This window comes from Alosa pseudoharengus, unplaced genomic scaffold (assembly GCF_046254945.1).
Source record: "Alosa pseudoharengus isolate Yale_2024_CS ecotype anadromous, Long Island Sound unplaced genomic scaffold, YU_APseudo_1.1 YU_APseudo_1.1_scf_2, whole genome shotgun sequence".
Classification (NCBI taxonomy): Eukaryota; Metazoa; Chordata; class Actinopteri; order Clupeiformes; family Clupeidae; genus Alosa; species Alosa pseudoharengus.
The window spans coordinates 30,803,185-30,825,188 of record NW_027468663.1 but is presented as its reverse complement, the minus strand read 5'-3'; the positions used below and the strand labels follow the sequence as shown (position 1 = coordinate 30,825,188).

At 45.4% G+C, this 22,004-nt stretch overlaps 1 protein-coding gene across 3 annotated transcripts; it reads right to left on the bottom strand.

Annotated features, from left to right (window-relative positions):
* Positions 1 to 1,048: 1,048 nt before the first annotated feature.
* fyco1b (FYVE and coiled-coil domain autophagy adaptor 1b) lies at positions 1,049 to 20,707 on the bottom strand. Of its 3 annotated transcripts, none has more exons than XM_076294473.1 (18): positions 20,654 to 20,707; positions 19,792 to 19,896; positions 18,850 to 18,956; positions 16,489 to 16,614; positions 14,529 to 14,635; positions 13,107 to 13,250; positions 11,652 to 11,745; positions 9,103 to 11,373; positions 8,479 to 8,571; positions 8,037 to 8,149; positions 7,621 to 7,788; positions 7,150 to 7,293; positions 6,139 to 6,344; positions 4,872 to 5,016; positions 4,095 to 4,199; positions 3,475 to 3,685; positions 3,166 to 3,275; positions 1,049 to 2,950 (listed from the first exon to the last, which is right to left on the bottom strand). In XM_076294473.1, exons 2-18 carry the CDS (start codon positions 19,847 to 19,849, stop codon positions 2,875 to 2,877), a joined length of 4,278 nt encoding a protein of 1,425 aa, XP_076150588.1. In that variant the 5' UTR covers positions 19,850 to 19,896; positions 20,654 to 20,707; the 3' UTR covers positions 1,049 to 2,874. The 3 variants fall into 3 exon arrangements, with proteins under 3 accessions (XP_076150588.1, XP_076150589.1, XP_076150590.1); XM_076294474.1 differs by lacking the exon at positions 20,654 to 20,707 and adding an exon at positions 20,544 to 20,641; XM_076294475.1 differs by lacking the exon at positions 20,654 to 20,707 and adding an exon at positions 20,394 to 20,528.
* Positions 20,708 to 22,004: the final 1,297 nt, after the last annotated feature.

Here is a 22,004-nt window from a genome sequence, read left to right as displayed (position 1 = left end):
GTGCATTAGAGAGAGTGTGTGTTAGAGAGAGAAAGTCTGCATTAGAGAGAGAGAGAGAGAGAGAGAGTGTTAGTGCATGTGCTTATGTGTGTATCAGTTTGTGTACATATGCATTAGTGTACTGTATGTGTCCCTGTATATGTGCATATGTGTAAGTGTGTGTATGTGTGTGTGTGTATGCCTCCACCTCCCTGTGATATGACGGGGTATCTCTCTCTCTCCCTGGCTGTTGGCCACAGGACATCGTTGGCATGCGCTGCACGTCGCCTTCTCCTCCACAACCAAGCACCCCCCACCATCATCCCCCCTCCTCCTCCTGCCACTGCCCCCACCCCCAGCCCAGCCTGAGTATAAATCAGTGAGCCGTGGGGGCATGCCGTCTTGGCCAGCCAGGGGGGGATGTGATGGGATTTACAATGAGATCATTAACCTTGGGAAATAGCCGGGCCCGGCTACCATATAAACAGAGCCTTCAGATGGACTCCACCCCCTAACACACACACACACACACACACACACACAAACACAGCATGTGGACAGCCGTCTACAACAGAGGGGAGGTGGGTGGTGATGAGGGGGTTGCTGTTACCACGGGCAACCACAGATCCCAAACTAGCATTATGGAGTAAAACAGAGAGCCATGGCCAACATCTTTCGGACGACAATGTCTCGTGGAGAGAGCACTGAGGTCAGATGAACGTGTGATGGTGACATTTAAAAGGGCAGTCCATGATTCTATTCCAATACACTACGTTTGTCAAACTAAGCAAATTTCTCCTCGTGTTCCTATGGCTGTCTGTTCTGTGTGTGAGCTCAAATTAAACTCTGGTGTTTGAACTGTCCTGACCCTGTAAATGTGAATCAAACAGCGATCTCAGCCAATCAACATATTGCTTCAGTACAGAGGGGAGGGTACATTGACTCAACCAATCAACCACCTTTTTGTCAACATCTCTTTGGTGGTAATGTGTGAAGCAGAGAGCACAGAGCTCAGGTGAATGTGTGAACATGACATTTAGAGATAAAAAAAGACACCGGAGGAAGAGTGGTACATACAGGACAGTCCATTCATTGAAGATTCACACAGTACGTCACAGTACAGTACATTCAGTTCTCACAGCAAAAAAAGTCAAATGAAAAATGAAAACAGAAAAAAAAGAAAAAAGTACCACACCATACTACTGATGTAATCACATTAACAAGGTTCACTTGAAATCTTCCAGAGCAGTGGCTGACAGACAAGGTTCTTCTTGTTTTGAAGTTTACATTGAAACAGCCATAGGCAACAATCTGGAGCAATCAACTCAGTGCAGCTGATGGCAATGCCTGCGGTCAGTTTGGAAAAATGGACATTCAAAAAGTGCATGATTACTAAAGGCTGCAGAACTCTTTCTCTTCTACAGAAAAAAAAGTCATAATAAAAGACATTCATCATTTGCACTGAGATGAATTTGCACTGAGAATTTCAGCAGCTGAGAGAAATAAAAGTTGTTGTATTTCAATGGAATACAAAAAATGTGTTCAATGTAAAAATGATATTAGAGGTCTGGAAAACCACCTGCATTTGATTGTGGAGAACCAGCCAGCAATGCCACGGCCAAGTCTGTGAGTGTTTCCTATTGGCCAACAATGTATCTCCAAAGAGCACTGTGCAATGGCCATCTGTAAGCGACAGAGTGCTATTCCTGTGAACACTCTCTCTTTTAGTTAGGATGGTCATGTTTCAAAGGAGTACGGAACACAGCCATCAGTCTCCATCAGCTACGTGAGAGCCACCAGAACGGAGATGTGTGGTCACCTGGCGCAGGTCTGGCCCTGATCTGGCGGAGTCCAGTCCAATCTGAGAGAAGGCTTCTGTCAGCTCTCTGAGAGGGTAATAAGGGTACTGATACATACACTCGCTCTTCTAACCTTGCTTAGCCTATTAAAATGATTTATCAGTACACATTAATTTACCTTTAATTGATCTTTATGTTATTACACAATACCGTTTGAGAGATGACAGCCACAATGCATACATGCATTATTTCCAGTCACCACAAGGAATAGCTTATCTTGTTTACATAGTTTTGACATGCTATGCAATTCGAGCGTTCAGTTGAAACGGTCCTTCACATTGGTTTCCTAAACTTTCGCCATCAAGTATGAAAGTTAAGAGTTGGCATTTCATAAGTCAGTATAAATATTTGACAGTCAAGGCTGACTTGGTAAGAATCAATCTTGAAACATTCCTACAATAAGACAAAAATTGTGTTCTCTGCAAAAGGCTTCAAGCTGTCAGTGGAAATTAGAAAAGAAAAATCAACTTTTTTGTTTTTAGAAAAACAGTTTTGTGCAATATCATACCATAGATAAGTTTATCTATTATGTTGTGTACTTCAGTTCCTTTATATATCTTTTGACACAACCTGACCTTTAAAAACAAACTATTTCACCAAAAATACAAACTATGTAACACATCATTCCAAACTTAGCAGATTTCCTATGAAACAGACTCTCGAAAAGAGATAAATATAGGAGAGCTTTCTATAGTGATAATGATCATCTGTCAAGACTACACCTTTTCCCCCAAGTACCGTATGCTCATGTGGCTTTGGGTTACTGCTCTATTCTTTGGGTTCTAGACAGGGAGGTTCCACAGGAGAACATTCTGCTGTTCTGGAGAGTTCTACCCTGAAAGCCATCCTCTGGCCACTACTGAATTCACTACAGTAACACACATTCTTCTTCTTCTTTGTCTTGGCAGGTGCCACACAAACCCGAAGGCAGCAGCTCCCAGACCCGCTGCCATCTGTCTGTCTGTCTGTATGACTGTCGTACACGCACAAACATGCGTACGGACACATCTGGAGGTTGAGGGTTCTGTGTGCGTGTTTAAGGACAGTCGCTGCCATCGTACACCACTGGTTTCTCCACAGACAGGCGATAAAGCACTTTCTTTGAGATGAACCTGTCAGATCATTACACCAGCACAAAAGAGAGAGAGAGAGAGAGAGAGAGAGAGAGAGAGAGAGAGAGAGAGAGAGAGGGAGAGAGAGACAGATAGAGAGACAGAGAGAGAAAGAGAGAGAGGGGGAGAGAGGGAAAGAGGGAGAGAGTCACAGGTGAGCTGTGTCAAGGGGAGAATTGCACATGAGAGGTGTGGGGCAGCGGGGAGCCTCTTACCTGGAGAAGGAGTTGTCAAAGATGAGGGTGTACTCGCCAGGGCTTCGCACCTTCAGCTGCCCCTGGATGGTCTCCTTGTGAGAGTTGCATCTCGTCAAAGGGATCATCACCTTTCATGTAAAAAAATAAAGTAAAATAATTATTTGTGGCTCTGAAATGTGCAAAATTGAGCTTTTGATGTATACAGTATCATCCACAAAATGTGTATGGACTCCACAGTATTACACAGTAGTGAAATTAATATATACTATTACTACTAATATAATATATATCTCTCTGTGTGTGTGTGTGTATGTGTGTGTGTGTTACCTTGCCCTGCTCCAGGGGGATGTCAGTGTTGTCTCTGTACACCATGCTGAAAGAGATTCTCTTGGGTTCGGAGGAGAACACCCAGCTGATAGTGGGACCGGCACTGCCCACAGCAATGGGGATGATACTGTAGCAGCTGGACTTCACGAACAGCTCCCGAAACTCGTCTCCAAACTGGGCGATCTCATCCACACCAAAGGGCACTGACAGTCTGGAAAAACAACAAACATCAAACAAACATCAGATGTTTTTGTCTTATTTTCAAACCATCACAAGAAACACAAAAAACAGATACCACATGAGGTATTCGTCATCCATCCCTCCCACCCAGCGAGAACACTTTCTGAACTGTAGGTCATATTGCACATATACACATTTAGCAAAGGGAGAGAGCAGGCACCCCACCCAGCCTCGAACCCAGGTCTCTGGGGCACTAAACCTGCAGCTGCAGCTTGACCTCAATTCCAGAGGGCAAGCCTGGTTGGTATGGCAGTCAGAGCGCATACTCAACTGTAATGGCGGCATTCCGTCTCTTTCACACACACACACACACACACACACACACACACACACACACACACACACACACACACACGGTGTGAGTGGTGGTGAGTACTTACGTGAGCTCTCCAGACTTGAGCAGGCACAGCTCAGCGTCCTGCACAGTGGCGATAATCTCTTCTGGTTCCTCAGTTGTGGCGTCATCGGCACTGGTGCTGCTGTTCCTGAGACATACACACACACACACACACACAGAAAAGGAGAGAGACACACACACAGGCGATCAACTCTGCTGAAGATGTGCTTAAACAACCCCCACACACAGTACCAGCTGGCCCAAAGGAAATAAAGCTCCTTGGCGCCAATGCGGCCATAAAAATGTGTGGAGGGCGGCTTAATAAATGCTTTTTGGAGAGTGTGTGTGTGTGTGTGTGTGTGTGTGTGTAAGTGTGTACAGAATGGAATTGTTTATGCTTGTGGAAAGAGAGACCCAGACAGAGTGTGTGTGTGAGAGAGAGAGAGAGCAAAACCTGGCACAGACATTGAGGTGAAGGAGAGATAAACAGAGGGGGTTGGAAAAAAAACTGAAGAGTAAGAGAGGGTGAGCAAGGAAGAATGTGAGAGAGAGAGAAGAAGAGAGAGAGTGAGAAGGGAAAATAGAAGAGAAAATGCAGACAGGGTAAGGGACTGAGAAAAGGTGATAGAGGTAGAGAAGGAGGGATATAGAAGGGAGAAAGGGACAGAAATAGATAGAAAGACCGAAGGAGGCAAGACAATGATCTAAATAGTGCTCGGGCTGTGTGTGTGTGTATGTGTGTGTGTGTGTGTGTGTGTGCGTATGTATGTGTGTGTATGTGTGTGTGTGTAAACGTTTGAGTGGGTGTGTGATGACTCACAACTTTTCTGCCTCCTGTCGTCCAGTCCCGGGAGAGCAGGCAGTGGTGTAGGAGAGTGAGTCGCCGTCATAGATGCAGTTCACCTCCTCCTCCGTGATAATGTCAAACACGCCGTCATCGGGTGCCCTGGGGGGCGGCTCGGCCACTGCAGGAGGGGGGAGAGGGGCCAACGTGACACAATATCAGGGCCCTGGGCACCTCACAGGCGCCTCCTGCAGCACCAGGGATGGCTCACAGCACTTAGAGCTGTCACAGCACTACACTATAACACTACGCAGGCTAAATGGGCTGCACACGATGCAATCACAGAGACGCAGTCAACTGTCTCAGAAACTTAATCATTTATGAAAAATACAAACTCAAGCATGAAGCAATATATGGGGTAAATATGAACCCTAACATAAAGAAGATATACATATTTATTACACGGCTCTTCATAGTGCTGCAGAATGCTTCATTCACTTGAATGGGCCTTCCCAACGTTCGGCGGTCTGCTAATTCTGAATAACAGACCGTTGCTAAGTATAACAGACCGCTGTCAAGGAAAATGGGCTTTGTGCTTCTAAGTCAATTCTTTCATATCACTACGCAAGGATTGGAACTTCATTCAAAAGTGAAAGCAAACGGTTGATCAGCTGTGTTCTAAACAATGTTTGATTCAAGTTCAGCGTGTGTTGTTGCGAACTATTTGTTTCTCAGCAAAAGCCATGATGAAACGGTAACAAATAGGCTATAGCCTAGGCTATGTAGGCTAAAGAGTCATATCGTGGGGAGTTTATTGTGTCGTTTTGGTAAGTAGCCGTGTAATAAGCGGGATAATGTATAGAACGCCGGTCATTGTCGGGAGATAGGTCCCTTCAGGGTGGAACAAGACCCCTCCGCTGCGCGTCGGGGTCCGGTTCGCCCAGTCGGGACCTATCTCCCGACAATGACCGGCGTTCTATACATTATCCCTTACATATATACTGTATATAACATGCTGAGGTACCTGAGGTAAATTCCAAGCTGTTCCCAAAGTAAGTGATATGTTCTTCCAAAATGTACTTTCTGTTGTATTTGAAATGTTTGTTTTGACACAAGGTGAACAGTGTGTGAGATAGATAGATAGAAGTGCAGCCTCATCATATCTGTCTCATTCTCTCCCCATCTCGACTACCAAAGTTGGCAAGGATGCCAGTGTGTGAAATGGGACGAGGGTGCTAGCACCAATCACACAAGGAGTGTGGTCAGGCAGTGGAAGTGGCCACTCCTCCTGCGCCTACTGTACCTCTGACACTGGGCCCGGCGGAGCTGGGGGGTGTGAGGGGGTTGAAGGGCGGGTAGGGCGGCGTGCCCAGCTCCTCCTGCGGGTGGCGCTCCACCACGGCGCTGTGCTGCGTGTAGCAGTCCTTGCAGCAGCGCTCGCGCGTCCCTCCCTGCTGCGTGCTCACCGTGCTGCTGCAGCAGTAGTAGCAGAAGGCCCGTCCACACAGCCTGCCAAACAGGAAGTCACTCGTTAACCCTTCCTAGTCTCGTCGTCAGGAGGTTGGGCAGATGTGGGCAAGCTTATCAGATCACATTGCACGTTGTGGGCGGATGCGGGTCCCGTCACATGTCCTTACTGTCAATCATCTGCATTACCAAACTATAACACCATACATCTCACTACACTCAATAAGCTTTTGCAATAGCCTTTAGGCTAATTCATTTGGTTTATAATTACAGCCTAGTCTAACATTTTACAGCCATATCAGCAGTCTTCTTGTCAATTTGTGATTCATGAGTGTTTCCCTTAAGTAGTAGGCCATAGGCCATATACATCCTCTTGTTTAGATTGCAACACCTAGACTTTTTGATGGTCATCAAGAGGCGGTTATCAGTACTATACCAGTTGGGATACTATTGGTCAATACTTTGCTTCAGTTCTCTGTCAAAAGAAGTAAAGGATATGCATGTTGTGTACATATCATGTGCATACATGTGTGTGCACATGTGTGTGGGAGAGAGAGTCTGGATGAAAGGTTGCTTATTTTTCTTGGTAGGGTGGGTCTATAACAGTTAAAAACACTTTCTAGAATAACTACTAGTTACGCCCCTGCTGGAAGTCATAAGTCAATTAACCTTTTCCAGACCCACTCTCAATTACTTCTAATTCTCATAATGGAGAAGGTCTGTGTGCTAAAAAGACTAGGTTATCTGGTCTGGATGCATTTATATAGAGCATATTAAGAGATGCTAATGATACTATGAAACCTTTTTGTAAACCGGTTGCTGGTCTCTGTGTCTGACCCCATCTCACCTGCAGTTGTGCTTGCGGAGCCACCAGCTGAACTGGCTGTGGCAGCCCAGGCAGTGGCTCTGCTCACGGTCCGTCTGCTCCTCCTCACGCAGCTTCTGCTCAAACTCCAACGCATCCGACTTCTGCCACAGTGCATCTTTATCCCTGCAGGGGGCGCCCAAGAGTTTCAGAATAAGGGTTACACTAAAATGTTGTTCATGGCTGTTTTGTTTGCTTTGTCGTATGACTATAATGATTATAGACAGAGGCATATCGTCTTTAGCATTCTCTTTTTTAGCTATAACAATGTTGGCATAAATAACCTTTAAAAATTTAGCCCAGTTTGAAATATTATGTATAACAAATACTCATTTACCTCATACTGACTGTATGGTAAGAAATGGCAAGAAAATGCATGCAAATGGATGCATTTGCACAAGTGATAAAACAATCACGAGTAGAGCATGCCCCATGAGAAGGCGTTGTGATCACCTGATGAGCTCGATGAGCCTCTCCTCCAGGTTTCTCTTGGTGCGGTGCAGGTCGTCGATCTCGGCCGACGTCTTCAGATCGCTCGTCTGCTTCTCCGCGGTAGTGCGACGCAGGCTTTCACTCAGGTCCTGACAGGCCTTCTGGGCCAACGCCAGCTGCTCCTCCGCTCTGATAGAGGGAGGGAGGGGGAGAGAGAGCAAAGGAGAGATGGAGAGGAGAAAGAGGAGAAAAGAGAAGCACACTGAAAACACCAACTGAATGAGGAATCATGTGGTGTCAGACGTCATGACCCAGTAATGGCAGGCCGACAGTTCTGAGAACAGTAGTGATTTCCATTGTGGAGTGAGTCATATATGCGTAAAAACCTAAATACACAGAATTTTCAGTCCCAGTTGTGTGGGCACTTCTCCACTTACTTGGATACATCTCCTTTCAGTTTCCTCACTTCTTCCTCTTTCTGAAGAACAACACTGTTGGCAACGTGGGTGTTTTCGACCTCAAATGACTGGCCACTGTTCTGAGTTACGGTCTGCGATCAAAAAAAAAAAAAACATTTATTGCATGTTGTTTAGCGATAGTAAGTTATTTGTTTTAAAGCATTGTGTATGAGGTAACAATGACAGTCCAGAGACATCTTGTGTACAGTATGCATGCTCTGAACTTGCTGCTGTAGTGCCTTGTGTACTTCCAATGTAGTGTAAAAAATAACCAACTACTGTACATAACAAAGTGGAAACAATCCAAACCGAGCAGTGGCAAAGACAAAAAACTCGAGGTTTATTAATCCGGGAGTTGATATCTCCACTTTGTTATGTAGTTGGTTATTTTTTACACTACACCAACATCCAGTGTGCACACCTCCACTTCCTTCAGCTTAGTTTGGAGAACTGAAATCTGCTGTTGCGCGGCCACCAGTTGTGTCCTCACACCCTCAAGCTCCTCTGTGGCGCACTGCAAATGGCAAAACATGATCAGCCACAAATAATGCTCCAGACACCTCATCTCACTGACACTATTATCACCTTTATTATGGAAACTGAAATTTGATATTTTGATGGCATGTGGTATGGGAATTCTGAGGCAGTTTTGACAAAATGAGGCTTCCGTGTATACCAGTACACCGTGTATTCTAAAGCATGTATCAGAGTTTGTTTGTCTGGTTATTATTAAAGGATATCATTATTATTAGCTATGGATATGTTTCCTAATGCATTTCTCACATTCTAGACCATATTCAATAACTATTGAACACAAGACCAGTGAGAATCTTACACCTATCCCAGTGCATTTCCATGCATATTTTGATCTATGACATGCCTTCTGGAAACTGCTTGAGAGCATTTGTCATCTGGAAACGGCCTTTGACAATTTCTATGCATGCTTTAGCTTTAGGTATCTCTGAGGCCTTTGTTTTGACATCTCTAATGCTCTTCCTCTGAGTGGGCGTGTGCAGCATGTTCAGGTCAGGCAGACGTGTCTCACCTGGAGCCTGGCCTCATGCTGCACGCCGCAGCTGCTCAGCTGGAGCTTGAGGTCCTGGATCTCCCGCTGACTCTCCTCCTGCAGACTCCGGAGCCTCCCCCGCGCCTCCTCCAGGCTGCCCTGTGCCTCCTGCAGACTGGCGGGGAGCGGCTGAGCCTGCCTGAGCTCCTCCTGCAGCCTGCTGTTCTCCTCCCGGAGGGTCTTCAGGCTCGCGTTGAGTCCGCGCGCCTCTGCGGCCGCCTCCTCCTCCATCTGCCGGAGCCGTTCGGAGAGTGCCTCCCATCGCCGGCGCGCCTCCTCGTTCTGTCCGGTCAGCGCGCACACGTGCACGCCCAGCTCGGCCGTCTCGGTGTTGGCGCGGTGCAGGGCCTCGCGCGCCTCCGCGTTCTCCAGGGCCAGCGCGTCGAGTCGCCGCTTGAGCGCGCCGTGCTCCTCGCGAAGCGCCGCCGCCTCCGCGGTCGCCGCCGCCCGTTCGCGCGCCTCGCGGTCCCTCTCGCCGGCCAGGGCCTCCTCGCGCTCGCGGCCCCGCAGCAGCTCGTCCACGTGCCGGCGGTTCATCTCCTCCACCTGCGCCTTGAGCTGCTGGGCCTGGGCGCGCAGGTCCTCGCGCGAGGCCTCGGTCACCTCCTGCAGCGCCTGCGTCTTGAGCCGCTCCTCGGTGCTCTGCTGCAGCTGGGCGCGCAGCCCCGAGGCCTCCTCCTGCAGACGCAGCACCTCCCGCGACTGCAGCTCCCGCTGGGCCTCCGCCAGGGCCAGCCTGGACACCACCGCATGGCCGGACGCTCCTAGCTCTCCCTCCCCGTCCTCGCCGCTCCTGCTCCTGCTCTCGGCCTCCTCCAGCTGCCTCCGCAGCTCCTCCTGCTTCTCCTCGGAGGTGGCCCGTCTCTCCTCCAGCTTGGCGGTCCGTGCCGTGAGCGCGCTCAGCTCCTCTCGCGCCGACGCCAGCCGCTCCCTGGCCTCGGCATGCTCCTCCCTCCGGTCCTCCCGCTCCCTCTCCAGCTTCCGCGCCTCCTCCTCGGCCTCCTCCGCCCGGGCCAGGGCCTGCTGGGCGCTCACCTCCAGCCGCCGGTTCTCCTCCAGCAGCCTCCTCTCGCGCTCCTCCAGGGGCAGCTGGGCCTCCTCCAGCCGAGTGCGGAGCTGCGCCTCGGAGACGCGCAGTGCGGCCAGCTCGCGCTCTGCCGCCTGCCGGGCCTGGGCCAGCTCGCGCGTGCTCTCCTCGTTCCGCTTGACCGTCTGCAGCAGCTTGGCGTTGAGCTCCATCAGCGTGGTGCACTGGGCCTTGTAGTCCTCCACTTTCTTAGCCGTCGGGTCCTTTTTGGGCCCCGCGCCGGCCGTCTCCGTCTGGGCATCGCGACTTTTGACCTGCTCCTCCTTCAGGCTCTGGTTCCTCTGCTGCAGGGCCTCGCGCTCCTCGGCCTGCCGCTCACGCGTCTCCAGCGCCCCCTGCAGGTCCTGCAGCTGCGTGCGCAGGTTTCCCGTCTCACGCTCCTTCAGCGACAGCGCCCCCTGGAGGCGGCCCACCGCCGCCCGCAGCTCCTCGGCCTGCCGCAGCGAGCCGGCGCGCTCCTCCTCGGCCGCCGCCAGCCGCTCGCCGCTCTCGCGCAGGCTCTGCTCGCGCAGGCGCAGCTCCAGGGCCAGGCGCTCGGCACGCTGCCCCAGCTCCTCGTGCCGCTGGCGGGCCTCCAGCCGCTCGGCCTCGGCCTCCTTCATCTTGGCCAGCAGCTCCTGGATCTTCCAGGCCGAGTCGCAGTAGCTGGCCGCCTGCTGGCTCTTCTCGGTCAGCGCCCCGTCCAGTTTGGCCAGGAGTTCCATGTTTCTCTTCTCGGCGACGCTCAGCTTGGCCTGCAGGTCGCTCTCGGACGCCTCCCTGACGCCGAGGACCTCCGGTGGCACGTCGGCCTGGACGACGTGGTTCACAAACTCCCCGTTGGCCTTCGTCTCCTCCGCTTGCTGGTTGTGTGCGACCTCCTGCCGACCGCTGACCACGACTGCTGCACACTGCTGCTGCTTCTTCTTCTCCTGCCCGGCGCTCTCCGTGGAAGACAACTGGCCCTCGAGGTTGCGGATGACCGATCGCAGGTCGCCGGCCTCCTTGGTGAGCAGGCGCACACGCTCGAGGAGCTCCTGCTGCCGCAGCTCCGACTGGTCGAGCTCCACGCGCAGGTCGTCGGCTGCGCTGCAACTGGACAGGTTACCCAGTTCGCTAAGCTCACCCAGCAGACACGGACTGAAGTCGGGCCCAGGGAGGAACTCAGCAGGCTGCTGTAGGGACTGAACCAGACACCGGCTATCACTCAATATCAGTTAATATGGTATACATTTCATATATACTGTATACTGACCACATCTTTTCATTTACATTCATTTATGTTGATATGTTTTATCTATGCAATTGAGATTATTATGGTACATTTCAAGTCATGAAAGTATATACACGGGCAGGACTAGTTACTATTGCAGTAAACTACTGGAGGTTGTTTACACTTGTATTTAGAACTGACCACTTGTAATTTCATCGTCTCAGTGAGCGGACAGATAGTGAGACACACCTGTGAGTAGTTGCTGACCAGGCTGTTGACACTGGAGCAGCGACTGGGTGGTCTCCACAGGTGAGAAGTGGAGACACCTGTCCCGAGTGTCCTCCTGGAACAGTGCAGAAACACACACCTGCAGTTAGAACTAGCGGACCAATTAACAAAGGCTATGCTCACACTACCTGGCTGAGGTGACTCAAATCAGATTGTTTCTTGAAATGACACATATCTGATTTTTTCAGTGCTGTAAGAACGTCACATTTTTTACAATGAGATTTGAGTCACTCCCGTATGTGGTTCTTGATCAGATATACATCTGATTTGTGGCCATGGGACATAAATGAAAATGGACAGATTCATGAATTCATGTGTCTTTTTTGCATATACTGTATATATCTATGGATGCTTCTTTACCAAAGGCTACCGACATCTCCTGCAGCAACAACGAACTGCAAAAATGGCAAAAGTTCTTTGCTTGTGTCAGTTGTAGATTACATGATCACACCTGTTTCTCATCCTCCAGAGTGAAAAGTGATACGTATATTAGCTACTTTTTAAAGATGTTTTCTTGTCGGTTTTAATGATGTATTTAAGATAAACTCAGAGGTAGCATCACTAAAAGTCGCAGTTCCTTTGGAGAAAACATTAAGATTGGAACTTATGTTCTCATTTCCCTGTTGACTCATGCCAAAACAAATCAATGTGCACATGCGTGGCGTTTTGGAAGATAGATGCATTCTCATTTAACTAGAGTTATAATACAAGGACTCTTGTCCAAATTCCAAATGTGAATCGTCAAGATGGGCAAATCTGATCTGAGCATTAGGCTTGTGATGTGAATGTAGCCAAAGTGATTTAAAATGCTTTTCATGGTGGTTGTTAGGTAATGGGGGCTCAAGGCCATGCCCCCCCCCTCCCCCCCAGTGGCTTGAATAGAATAAATTATAAACTGTAAAATACATAAATTAATGAAACTAAACAAGCAAAGATCCTTCAAGAAAACACGCTTCGTGACATTCCTACTGGGCTTGTACACAACCAAACATTCCAAAGAAATCTAGAAGGAAGTCATGATGTTCTTGCTACATGCCAAGGTTCAGTGGGCAGTAAATATAGAACAGATATGGTAACATGAAACTGCTCACAGTGAATACAGTTTAGGAAAAACATCACATGGTTACTGGTGCTATGTGTCTTGGTATGGTGAAAACAAATAAAAATCTGAGTGGAATACCCATACTGTGAAGATGTTCCCAAACTTTTCTGGCTCACGGCACCCCTAAACATATCTCTCTCCATCCACGACACCCCTATTTTTTTACTTCCTTCCTTAAGTTAGTTGGTTCAAATTGAATATGTTTTGTATGATCAGGCTTGAAAAACAAGGCATATGGCCAGCTTCTGTCATAGTAAGGATTTATCAAGTTCACCATTGGCAGGAGTACATGAACAGGGATTTCAAAGGGTTACCTGGCAAATGTGGGCCAATCAGAGTCTAGATCGTGACCTCTGGAAGCCACATCAAACTGGATCTCGTTCAGCTCGTACAGGTGGTTGATGATGTCAATGCTTAGGTGAGATTTCAGGAACGGGCTGCGAGCATAGTACCACTCACTGTGCAGAATTACAGACACAAAGACAGACAGACAGACAGACAGACAGACAGAGAGACACAGAGAGAGAGAGAAAGAGAGAGAGAGAGAGAGAGAGAGAGAGAGAGACATGCACAAACAGAGGTGGGGTAGAGAGAGAGAGAATGACTGATCAAATCAATAACTGGGACAAATCTGGACAGGACACTGCAGGTGGTCTGTGTGATCCCAGACTGTAGATCTGATGGCACGCTGTCTGCTGCATGCCAAGTTTGCCAATAAACACACTCGCCAAGCACTACTTTTCTGTGCATGTAGACACACAGACACACAGACAGACACACACACACACAGACTATTGTATACAAATACTGCATATGATTAGACTGACCCTTCTTAAAACCCTTAAAAGGTCCTTTGGCTGATATAATGCAACATTACCATAGATGAACAATTATATTTATTTATATCCTCACAGGGAATGTAGTCTGGACATCCATTTGGCCTTGCTCATACAACACTTGCTATCTGTGCACCCAAGTGTACATCAACCACAGCCTGGCATGTTTTGTTTATAACCTAAAAAAATGTGCTGACATTTGTAAAATGAAATGCTTATTTAAAACAAAACAGAAATGGTTAAATCTAAGAATCCGGAACCAAGAGTAAATTAAGGAAGAGACATCACTTTCAGACACAGATCTTAGTTTATAGCTCACAGGTTTAAAGGGAAGGCTCAAAGTGAAGCTTCAAGAAATCTTTAAACTTCAGTCCAGACATAGCATCTATTTTAGCTCATGTCACAACAAACACAAGACCACACATAACTACCTCTCTATTAGCAGTCTAAAGTAGGCTAATCTAGGTCAAAAGTGGGGTTTCGGAGATGAATGGCTTCTCTTTATCGACTCTAAGGCCGACCTAAGTGAAGGTCAGGCTAAATGTCTCAGTTCCTCTCTCATATTGCGTCTCCATCCCACTCCAGGTACCGAGGAGGTGAGGAAATGAGAAAACTGTTTCCTGTTCATGTGAGGATAATGTTATGCTCCTGTGCAGGTCTGTATGAAACTGGAGATATTTGGTACATGTCTAGATGTACTTGGAGAGTGGCACTAACTGTGGACACAGGTTTGGATGCATATGTGGCTGGACACACTGTGCTGTAAGCAGGAATAGCCAGAAAGCCACACCTTTGCATTTGTGTATGTATGTGACGACATGGTGCTGCATGTCTATCTCAATGTATCTGGTAATTGTTTGTGTGCATGTTGTATGCGTGCGTTCTCCTTTGGCTGCATACCTGGTGACTTTGTGGTTCATCAGACATTGCTGCAGGGTATCAGCCAACCTCTGGTGCACCAACGAGTAGCGGATGAAGGCTCGACCCTTTCCCAGCGAAGTTTTGAGCTACAACACAGACGGACACAGAGGTCAAAGGTCAAATATGTCATGTATACAGTACGTGCATCCAGGATGTGACTTGATGTGATCCCATGAACTTTAAGCGCTGACAGTACAACCGCTGTCAGTCACTAAGAGAGAGAAACTATTAGAGTGTGGTCTCGGTGTCAGCAGATGTGTGACATGCGAGGCCTGAAAAGTGTCCTCCTGAGGAGAAAACGCCATGTCTCATCTTCACAGGTCTGTGCATCAGCGAAGCTGTCTCACAGGCCACTACAGCTGACTACAGCCGAAAGGTTACTCTCTGTGGTTTGGCTTTGCATCTCATACACTTGAAGACGGAAACACAAACACAAACACACCACAGAAACACAAACACACAACATATTTGTCAGGAAGGGCTTTTTGCTCTGAACTGTACATTTTCTAAGTGACCAAATATGTCAAATCTGGTTAGCCCTACAACTCCCATTGCCCACTGATGTGATGTGCTATGATGTGTCCCTTTGGTTCTGAGGTTCAAAAGCTGACCTGATGTTATCCCATAGATTATCGGTCAGGAATACCTTGTGTCCCCTGACTGGGACAAACCGCCACAGAAGCACAGATGGACAGGATTAAAGGCAGGGGTCCAAATTCAACACAACACCAGATGGGGACTTTTCACTCCAAAATAAACAACTAATGACATGTCTTTAAGGTCCTGTGGCATATACTTCAAAGGGCTCAAATTAGCATCAATTAACACAATGCAACAATCTGTCACTTTCTGAGGCATGCTTTTTTTCTACAGGCAACTACTTCTGTTACCATCTTGAAATTCATGTTGATGGTATATGGTTATGTGAAGGTCAGATAAACCCACTGTATGCACCAACCATCCAAGCCATGCTGTATGTGGCCAGCGATGGAACATCACACCAAAATGTAAGACAAGCATATATCCAACCATGTTAGCAAGCTTATAACCACCTTGACTGTCAGTGGTGTTTCCAACATGTCTGCATGCTGTTAAGGTAGCTTTAAACCATAATTCCGAAATGTTGATTTATTGTCAGTTGCTGATCAGTCACACTTGGTCACTTACAGACGACCCTGACAGACAGTTCAATTGCAATGTTCAATGTTGTTTATTTCTTCCTGTCAATGTCATTTCCTTATAATAAGTATCATTCTCAACTTCCATTCAGCTGTTTCTGCAGCCGTACTGTAGATAGCGGTCTCAAATAATAACCTCAATGACTCAAACAACATCAGCAGTCACATATCACCTGACCCAGAGATTTCCAGAGAGTTCCTGTGCATTGCTATTGGTTTCTTGCTTAAAAGAAAATAAAATCTTTCTTTTTCTAAATTATAGCCAAGAGTGACTGTGTGTGGAAAACACACTACGTGCATGCTTCTATGTATTATAAAGCATCATTCAAGCATCTTTGGCATACAAAAAATATATCTTTCATACACTACATACCACTTCAAATAAACTAATATATCAGTATATGTCTAGACTCATATCATTCCAAACACAGGCAGAGTTTCAAGCAGCACCCTACAGTAAGCTCTTTAAGCAACAGTTCAACACCAACCTCATCTCACAGTCCTTTTTATGTCTGTTCCTCCATGACTCACCTTCAATGGATGACAGCCCAACAGACATCAATACATTGGCATACTCAAGTCATTGGTCACTAATAATAAAGTAACTTCATTACATGCAAGGCAGTAAAAAAAAAACATGGTTAGACTACAGCCTGAGACGTTATAGTCCTGTAGATCTCAGGGATGGGTGTTCCAGTGAACCGGTAGCTCAGACTGCGAGTTTAATTGTTTGTCACACTTGTGCACTTGTGCAGGATTACCTCAGGGATAGACTTGACAAAGCGAATGCCGTCATTAGCTCCTTTTAACTTTGCCAAACAGTCACAGAAGTAATCCCAGTAGTCTTTCCTGATGCCGAGAAAAGTTGTCTTCTCTTTCTGGTCAAACTAACAAAAGACAAAGAGCGCACATAAATCAAAATTATTTTACATACCGTATGATTACATACAATCAACCATTAATATACTGCATATTTGAACCACCACTGATCCATCACCACCAGACCTGCACAAAAAACAAAAATAATTTTTTTTGGAAGAATACATTGTAGCTCTATCTTTTTGATTGACTTGTAATTTAATATATACTGTGTATGTATATATATATATATATATATATATACATACATTATTTGAATTAAGTATTATGCCACTGTGCAATGGAGGGAATAAGGGCATTTACCGATTTACCGGTAAGTAGGTTGTTAGAGGTGAAAGGCTGCAAGATGGCACTCGGTTACCAACACCTACAACTGGTGGGGTTCTATTACAGACAAACCAGCTGAGAGGTCAGGCAGGTGGTGCAATTCCACATTGAGTGACCAAGGAGAGAGGGCATCAATGACATTGCTAGGACAATCTTGCCTGGTAAACATAAATTGTGGTTCTCACAGTTAAGGCCTTTACCACCTGTTGTAGCGTTTGACTGTATGAAGTTGTTATTGTAGAGGTGGAGAAATGTAGCAGATTTGCTAATAGGATATGTCTGGGGCTTCAGATGCATACAGAGAGTGTGGAGGGGGTGGATCTGGAACCACCCCCTCCACAACACAACTGTTGAGCCTTCTGGAGTTGTCATGGGCCTAATTCATTGTAACACTTTGAACAGTATCAGTTTGAGAGGCTCTTGCGTCTATTTCTAACACATTTAGTACAGCATCAGGAGGGATGTTTACGCACTTCATGCACAACTATGGTACCAGCTGGCTACTAGAGGTGTAACGGATAGAAAAATCACGGATCAGTGTATACCTCGGTTTTGAAGTCACGGTTCAGTTCATTTTTGATTCGATTCATTTTCGGTAAGCCTGTTGGTAATGCTTGCCTAAAATTCACTGACATTTGGTCCACCACAATTTGAAACATGGTCCATACCCAAAAAAAGCCTAGTGTTGATTACTGCATTCGGTACACGTATCTATATGGAACCTAATGTCCTATACCTAAACAGTTCGGTACAAATATGTGTACCTTTACCCACATACTGGCTACAGTAAGTACAATAGAGTTTCAGAGAATGAAGAAGCCTTAGTATCTGCAATCAAACACGTAAAAGCTTTGGACTACTCACCTACCACCAACAAAACTAGAACTAAGGCGTGAGAACAGCATCACGATAGCCTATATACTCTTTATAGGTCTATAATGGTGACAATATAATAGCACTGCATTTTAAACACAACTGCAAGTGCCTTGCACAAAACATAAGATGTACACCAAATTCATAAAGATATCCTAACTGGTAAGTAACTGTCATCTGTCTAAGTTTGCTCATTTGTATCACCATGTTGGTTTCATTACCTAACCCGATTAGACTTGCTGCAGGTATAGTTGACAGGTTGTTGAGCTACATTTTACCACAAAGTTAAAGTTTTAACGCAAAACTGAACATTTGTGGTGCTTCCTTACCGATATGACATTATTGACCATTGGTCAGAACCTGCATTAACACCACTATTTTTTTTAAACTGAAGTGAAATTGTATTTCACACACATTATGATTGTCTTAACTTTGACAACCCTACTATCTAGTAATTAATAAATTGTTTAGAAAATAATTTACTGAGATACACTGATATGAAATACACTCGTTATTCAAGCTGAATTGTTTAGTGTCCTTTGTTGCTGACTGTTTTAACTGAATTTGTTTTTTAACTGAAAATGTCTTCAGAATAAGGTAGGGGTTCCCTGATCTTATTAGCTTATTAACCAGCCATTTTATCACTGTGAGTAATTAAGAGTTGACTCAAATAATCACTTCAAGTCAAACAAAATAGACCAATGTATGGACCCAAAGCATCCATAACATCTTATTTGTCGATGTCTGGTTGTGGTGGTGGGTGGGAGTATAAAGGGTATCAGACTGGGACACCTGGGAGGCATTCATTCATTCATAAAAAGTTGAGAACCACTGTTCGGTCTAATATATATAATTGGTTAATTCTTAGGTATTCACTGAAAGACATGTCATCAGGATAAAGTAAATCTAAGAAGAAATGTATAACATGATGATGATTAAACAAACTTAGGGCTTGATGAAACATTGCGGTGGGTTTTCATGCACTGCACTAGTGCAGTATACCTGTGGGATATATTCAAGTTTGTGTGTGTTTGTTTGTATACCTGCAGCAGGTACTCCAGTTTGTAGGAGAACTTGTGTAGGCTGGAGTTGTCGTCTGTGACGGGTTCTCCTGTCTCCCTGTGCTCCTTACTAAGCTCAGCCACAGCATCTGCATGCCAGATAACACACACACACACACACACACACACACACACACACACACACACACACACACACACACACACACATACACACACACACAGTGGAAGATGTACACACCAGCCCTGGGTCATGTCTGTCTCTGAGTGAGGGAACACTACCCTGTTGTTCATAGTCTGACCTTCATTTACCCAACTAATTTCTGCATTTTTAACTAATATGTGTTAATACACACACTTTCAATATTACCTTTATGACAATGACACTTTTTAAAATACTTTACTTTACACATCTGGGAGGGTTACCAATGCAAAAACACAGAAATAGCAAAACCCTGTTGTTTGTTTATCGGCTGCCTAGGTCTGGAAATGTGATTCAGTCAGATTCAATCTCAATAATAGCCAACCTATGTGGACATTACGATAGTTTGCTTTTATCCAGTAACCTTGGGACCTGTCACCAAAACGTTGAAACAAAGCCATTGTGCAATATGTGTTTGTAAGAACAGGCACAAAAAAGGGCCACTTTGAACAGGGCTCTTCAGACAGGGTTGAAAGTGGTTTTGTGCTTCTTCTGGTATTTTTCTGGTGGTTTTGGTATTTTTGACCAAAGTATGACACAGATGTTTTATTAAGACCACATCTTATTTAAATTGTGGGAAAAGGGGTAAAACATGTGACCTTTAATACCACTTCAAATACTTCCACTTTCTTTTGGCAAAATTAAGTTCCAAGCTGTCAAATTGAGTGTTGTCAGTCAGTGAGCTACATCCTTTCCTACTTTATTTTTCACATCATCAGAAACATTGGTAAGCTACAGTGACTATCTCCCTCCAGTAGGCCTACCATGAAGATCTCTGATGATCCTCTGCAGCTGATTTTCCCCAACGGAAATAGATGCCATGGCGGATTGATGGGGAATAGTAGGGCTTCAAACAGTCAGCATGGTATCTGAGAAGTCACAAGTAGACACAATTAGAGGTTTTACATTACAACTATGGATTTCATGGAGATTATAAACCAACACAAAAGGTTAGCTAAAAAAATCAGTCTTAACATAAGGACACGTCAAAATATGTATGTACAATCAACGTAATCAACATGTGTAAATGCTTTTCGATGTCAATGACATCACCTCTTCCCTCTGCTCTTCTAATCACTAGAACATCCTAAGCAAATGTGTCCGACACCACAGTTACGTGTCTGAAAACCATGAAGTCCGCTGACGTTAAGTAGCCTAGGCCTAGCATATATCATTGTCCTTCACAACTGACTCAAATATTGTCGAACATAGCCTGCATTATTGCACAACACCACAGGGCTCTCCAATAGCTTACTCATATATATGACTACTTTAATAACGTTTACAACAAACAGGCCACACAGCAATGAAGACAGATTTCAGACTCTAGGCATCATCATAACAACGTGAAAACAGGCAAGCCTACGTTTGACTTTTTTAAGCTTTCCCCACCACGTCTAACCATTTTCACTTCAGAGTCCGACTTTCTTCTTCCAGGAAACAAACAGATTTAAATAATCAGACAGATCGTATGCGACATGGTATCGTGAATTACACCTGCTGTTCCACCACTCACTTTCATTCGTGAAAAGTGACAGAGAACTCAACAGTCATAGACATACACCGGCTAATAAATCCACGTATTTCCCATCATTTGAGGCACACACATCTCGAAATATACCATACTTGGGTTAAGGAATAGATGATCCAGCAGATCGATAGGTTTACAGTGAATTCCTGCTAGTAGGCAGTAAGGAGGGGATTGGCTATGATTGACATCACCGTGAATCAATGGAAACGCCTCTTGTTTGCCAGAGCGCAGGCTCCTGCTTGACAAAAGCCTAGTGCGGTTGCACTGTATAAGCAAGGTAAATAAACCGCAGGGCACGTGACGCACCATGAGGTGATGAGTGGACACCATGTGGACTGGCCTTCTTTTTGGATGGAGCAGCAGTCTGTTGACTGATGCCTTTGGCGCACCATTGGCTACAGTGTTAGAAATATAAATTCACCATTCATTTACTTTTGCCCTATAGCTCAATGCAACTATCAATAACACAAATATGGCTAATAATACCGGTAATTATACAGGCTTATGCTCAGATTGAAATTTAATTAAAATTAGCAGCTATCAGTACTTGCTGGTTGTTTGTCAACAAATTGATTGAATAAAGCGTTTTTCCCCCTGCAAAATTTCTTTGTCAAGTTTGCTGAGGTTTGGTTTAGAAGATGTAGCCTAAACTGAGTCATAGAGCCACAAGATGTTTTAACCTGCCAATTAAGGTATCATTAACCTGAGCGAGGCACACGAGACACCTAGACACTTATATTTGTTATTTCATGAACTAGTGCAGTGCCCATTCAAACATGCCATTCCTGTAGAAAACCTGTAGCCCAATAACATCTCCGCAGGTAGGTTGTGTTGGGTCAGATAGAAATGTAATCCATTACTGAGTACAGACTACACACCATTTTTTGTAATCCGTAACATAATCCATTGGATTACAAAAACAATGTAATGTAATCTGAATACCTTTGGATTACTTTTTGATTATTTCAACGTAAAAAAACGAAAAAATAAATATATTGAATAAAAAAGTCACTCAATCAAGATCATTTTGATGCTACACTGATATTTACGGAGAATAACATGTCTGACATTGCCAATGCACACCCAGAATGCCTTCTATTGCATTATGTAGGCCTAATTTTATTCTCATGGGTAGGAGAATTACCCTTTTTGTCTGTTTCAGAAGAAGTGATAGAGTTTTATCACTGTTGTAAATATGTAGCACACAAATTGCATGTTTATGGTAAAATATGTCATGTCTTGGTAAAATATGTCTTGTCTCCACCGTGGGATAGTGGGAAACGTAATTTCGATCTCTTTGTATGTCTTGACATGTGAAGAAATTGACAATAAAGCAGACTTTGACTTTATGTCTAAACATCAATCCTGATCCGGGTCACGGCACCAATGCCTTGTGGTGATTTGCACGCTCAGTCATGCACTCGCCCCACAAACAGCAACACCTTG

Bases quoted from the DNA above. Each gene is read 5' to 3' on its own strand.
- fyco1b (XM_076294473.1), bottom strand. From the start codon at position 19,849: ATGGCATCTATTTCCGTTGGGGAAAATCAGCTGCAGAGGATCATCAGA. The intron at 4,200-4,871 runs GTGAGTCATCAC...TGTATGTCTCAG, and splicing joins CGACAGGAGGCAGAAAAGTT to GAACAGCAGCACCAGTGCCG. The intron at 2,951-3,165 runs GTAAGAGGCTCC...ATGATCTGACAG, and splicing joins TTTGACAACTCCTTCTCCAG to GTTCATCTCAAAGAAAGTGC.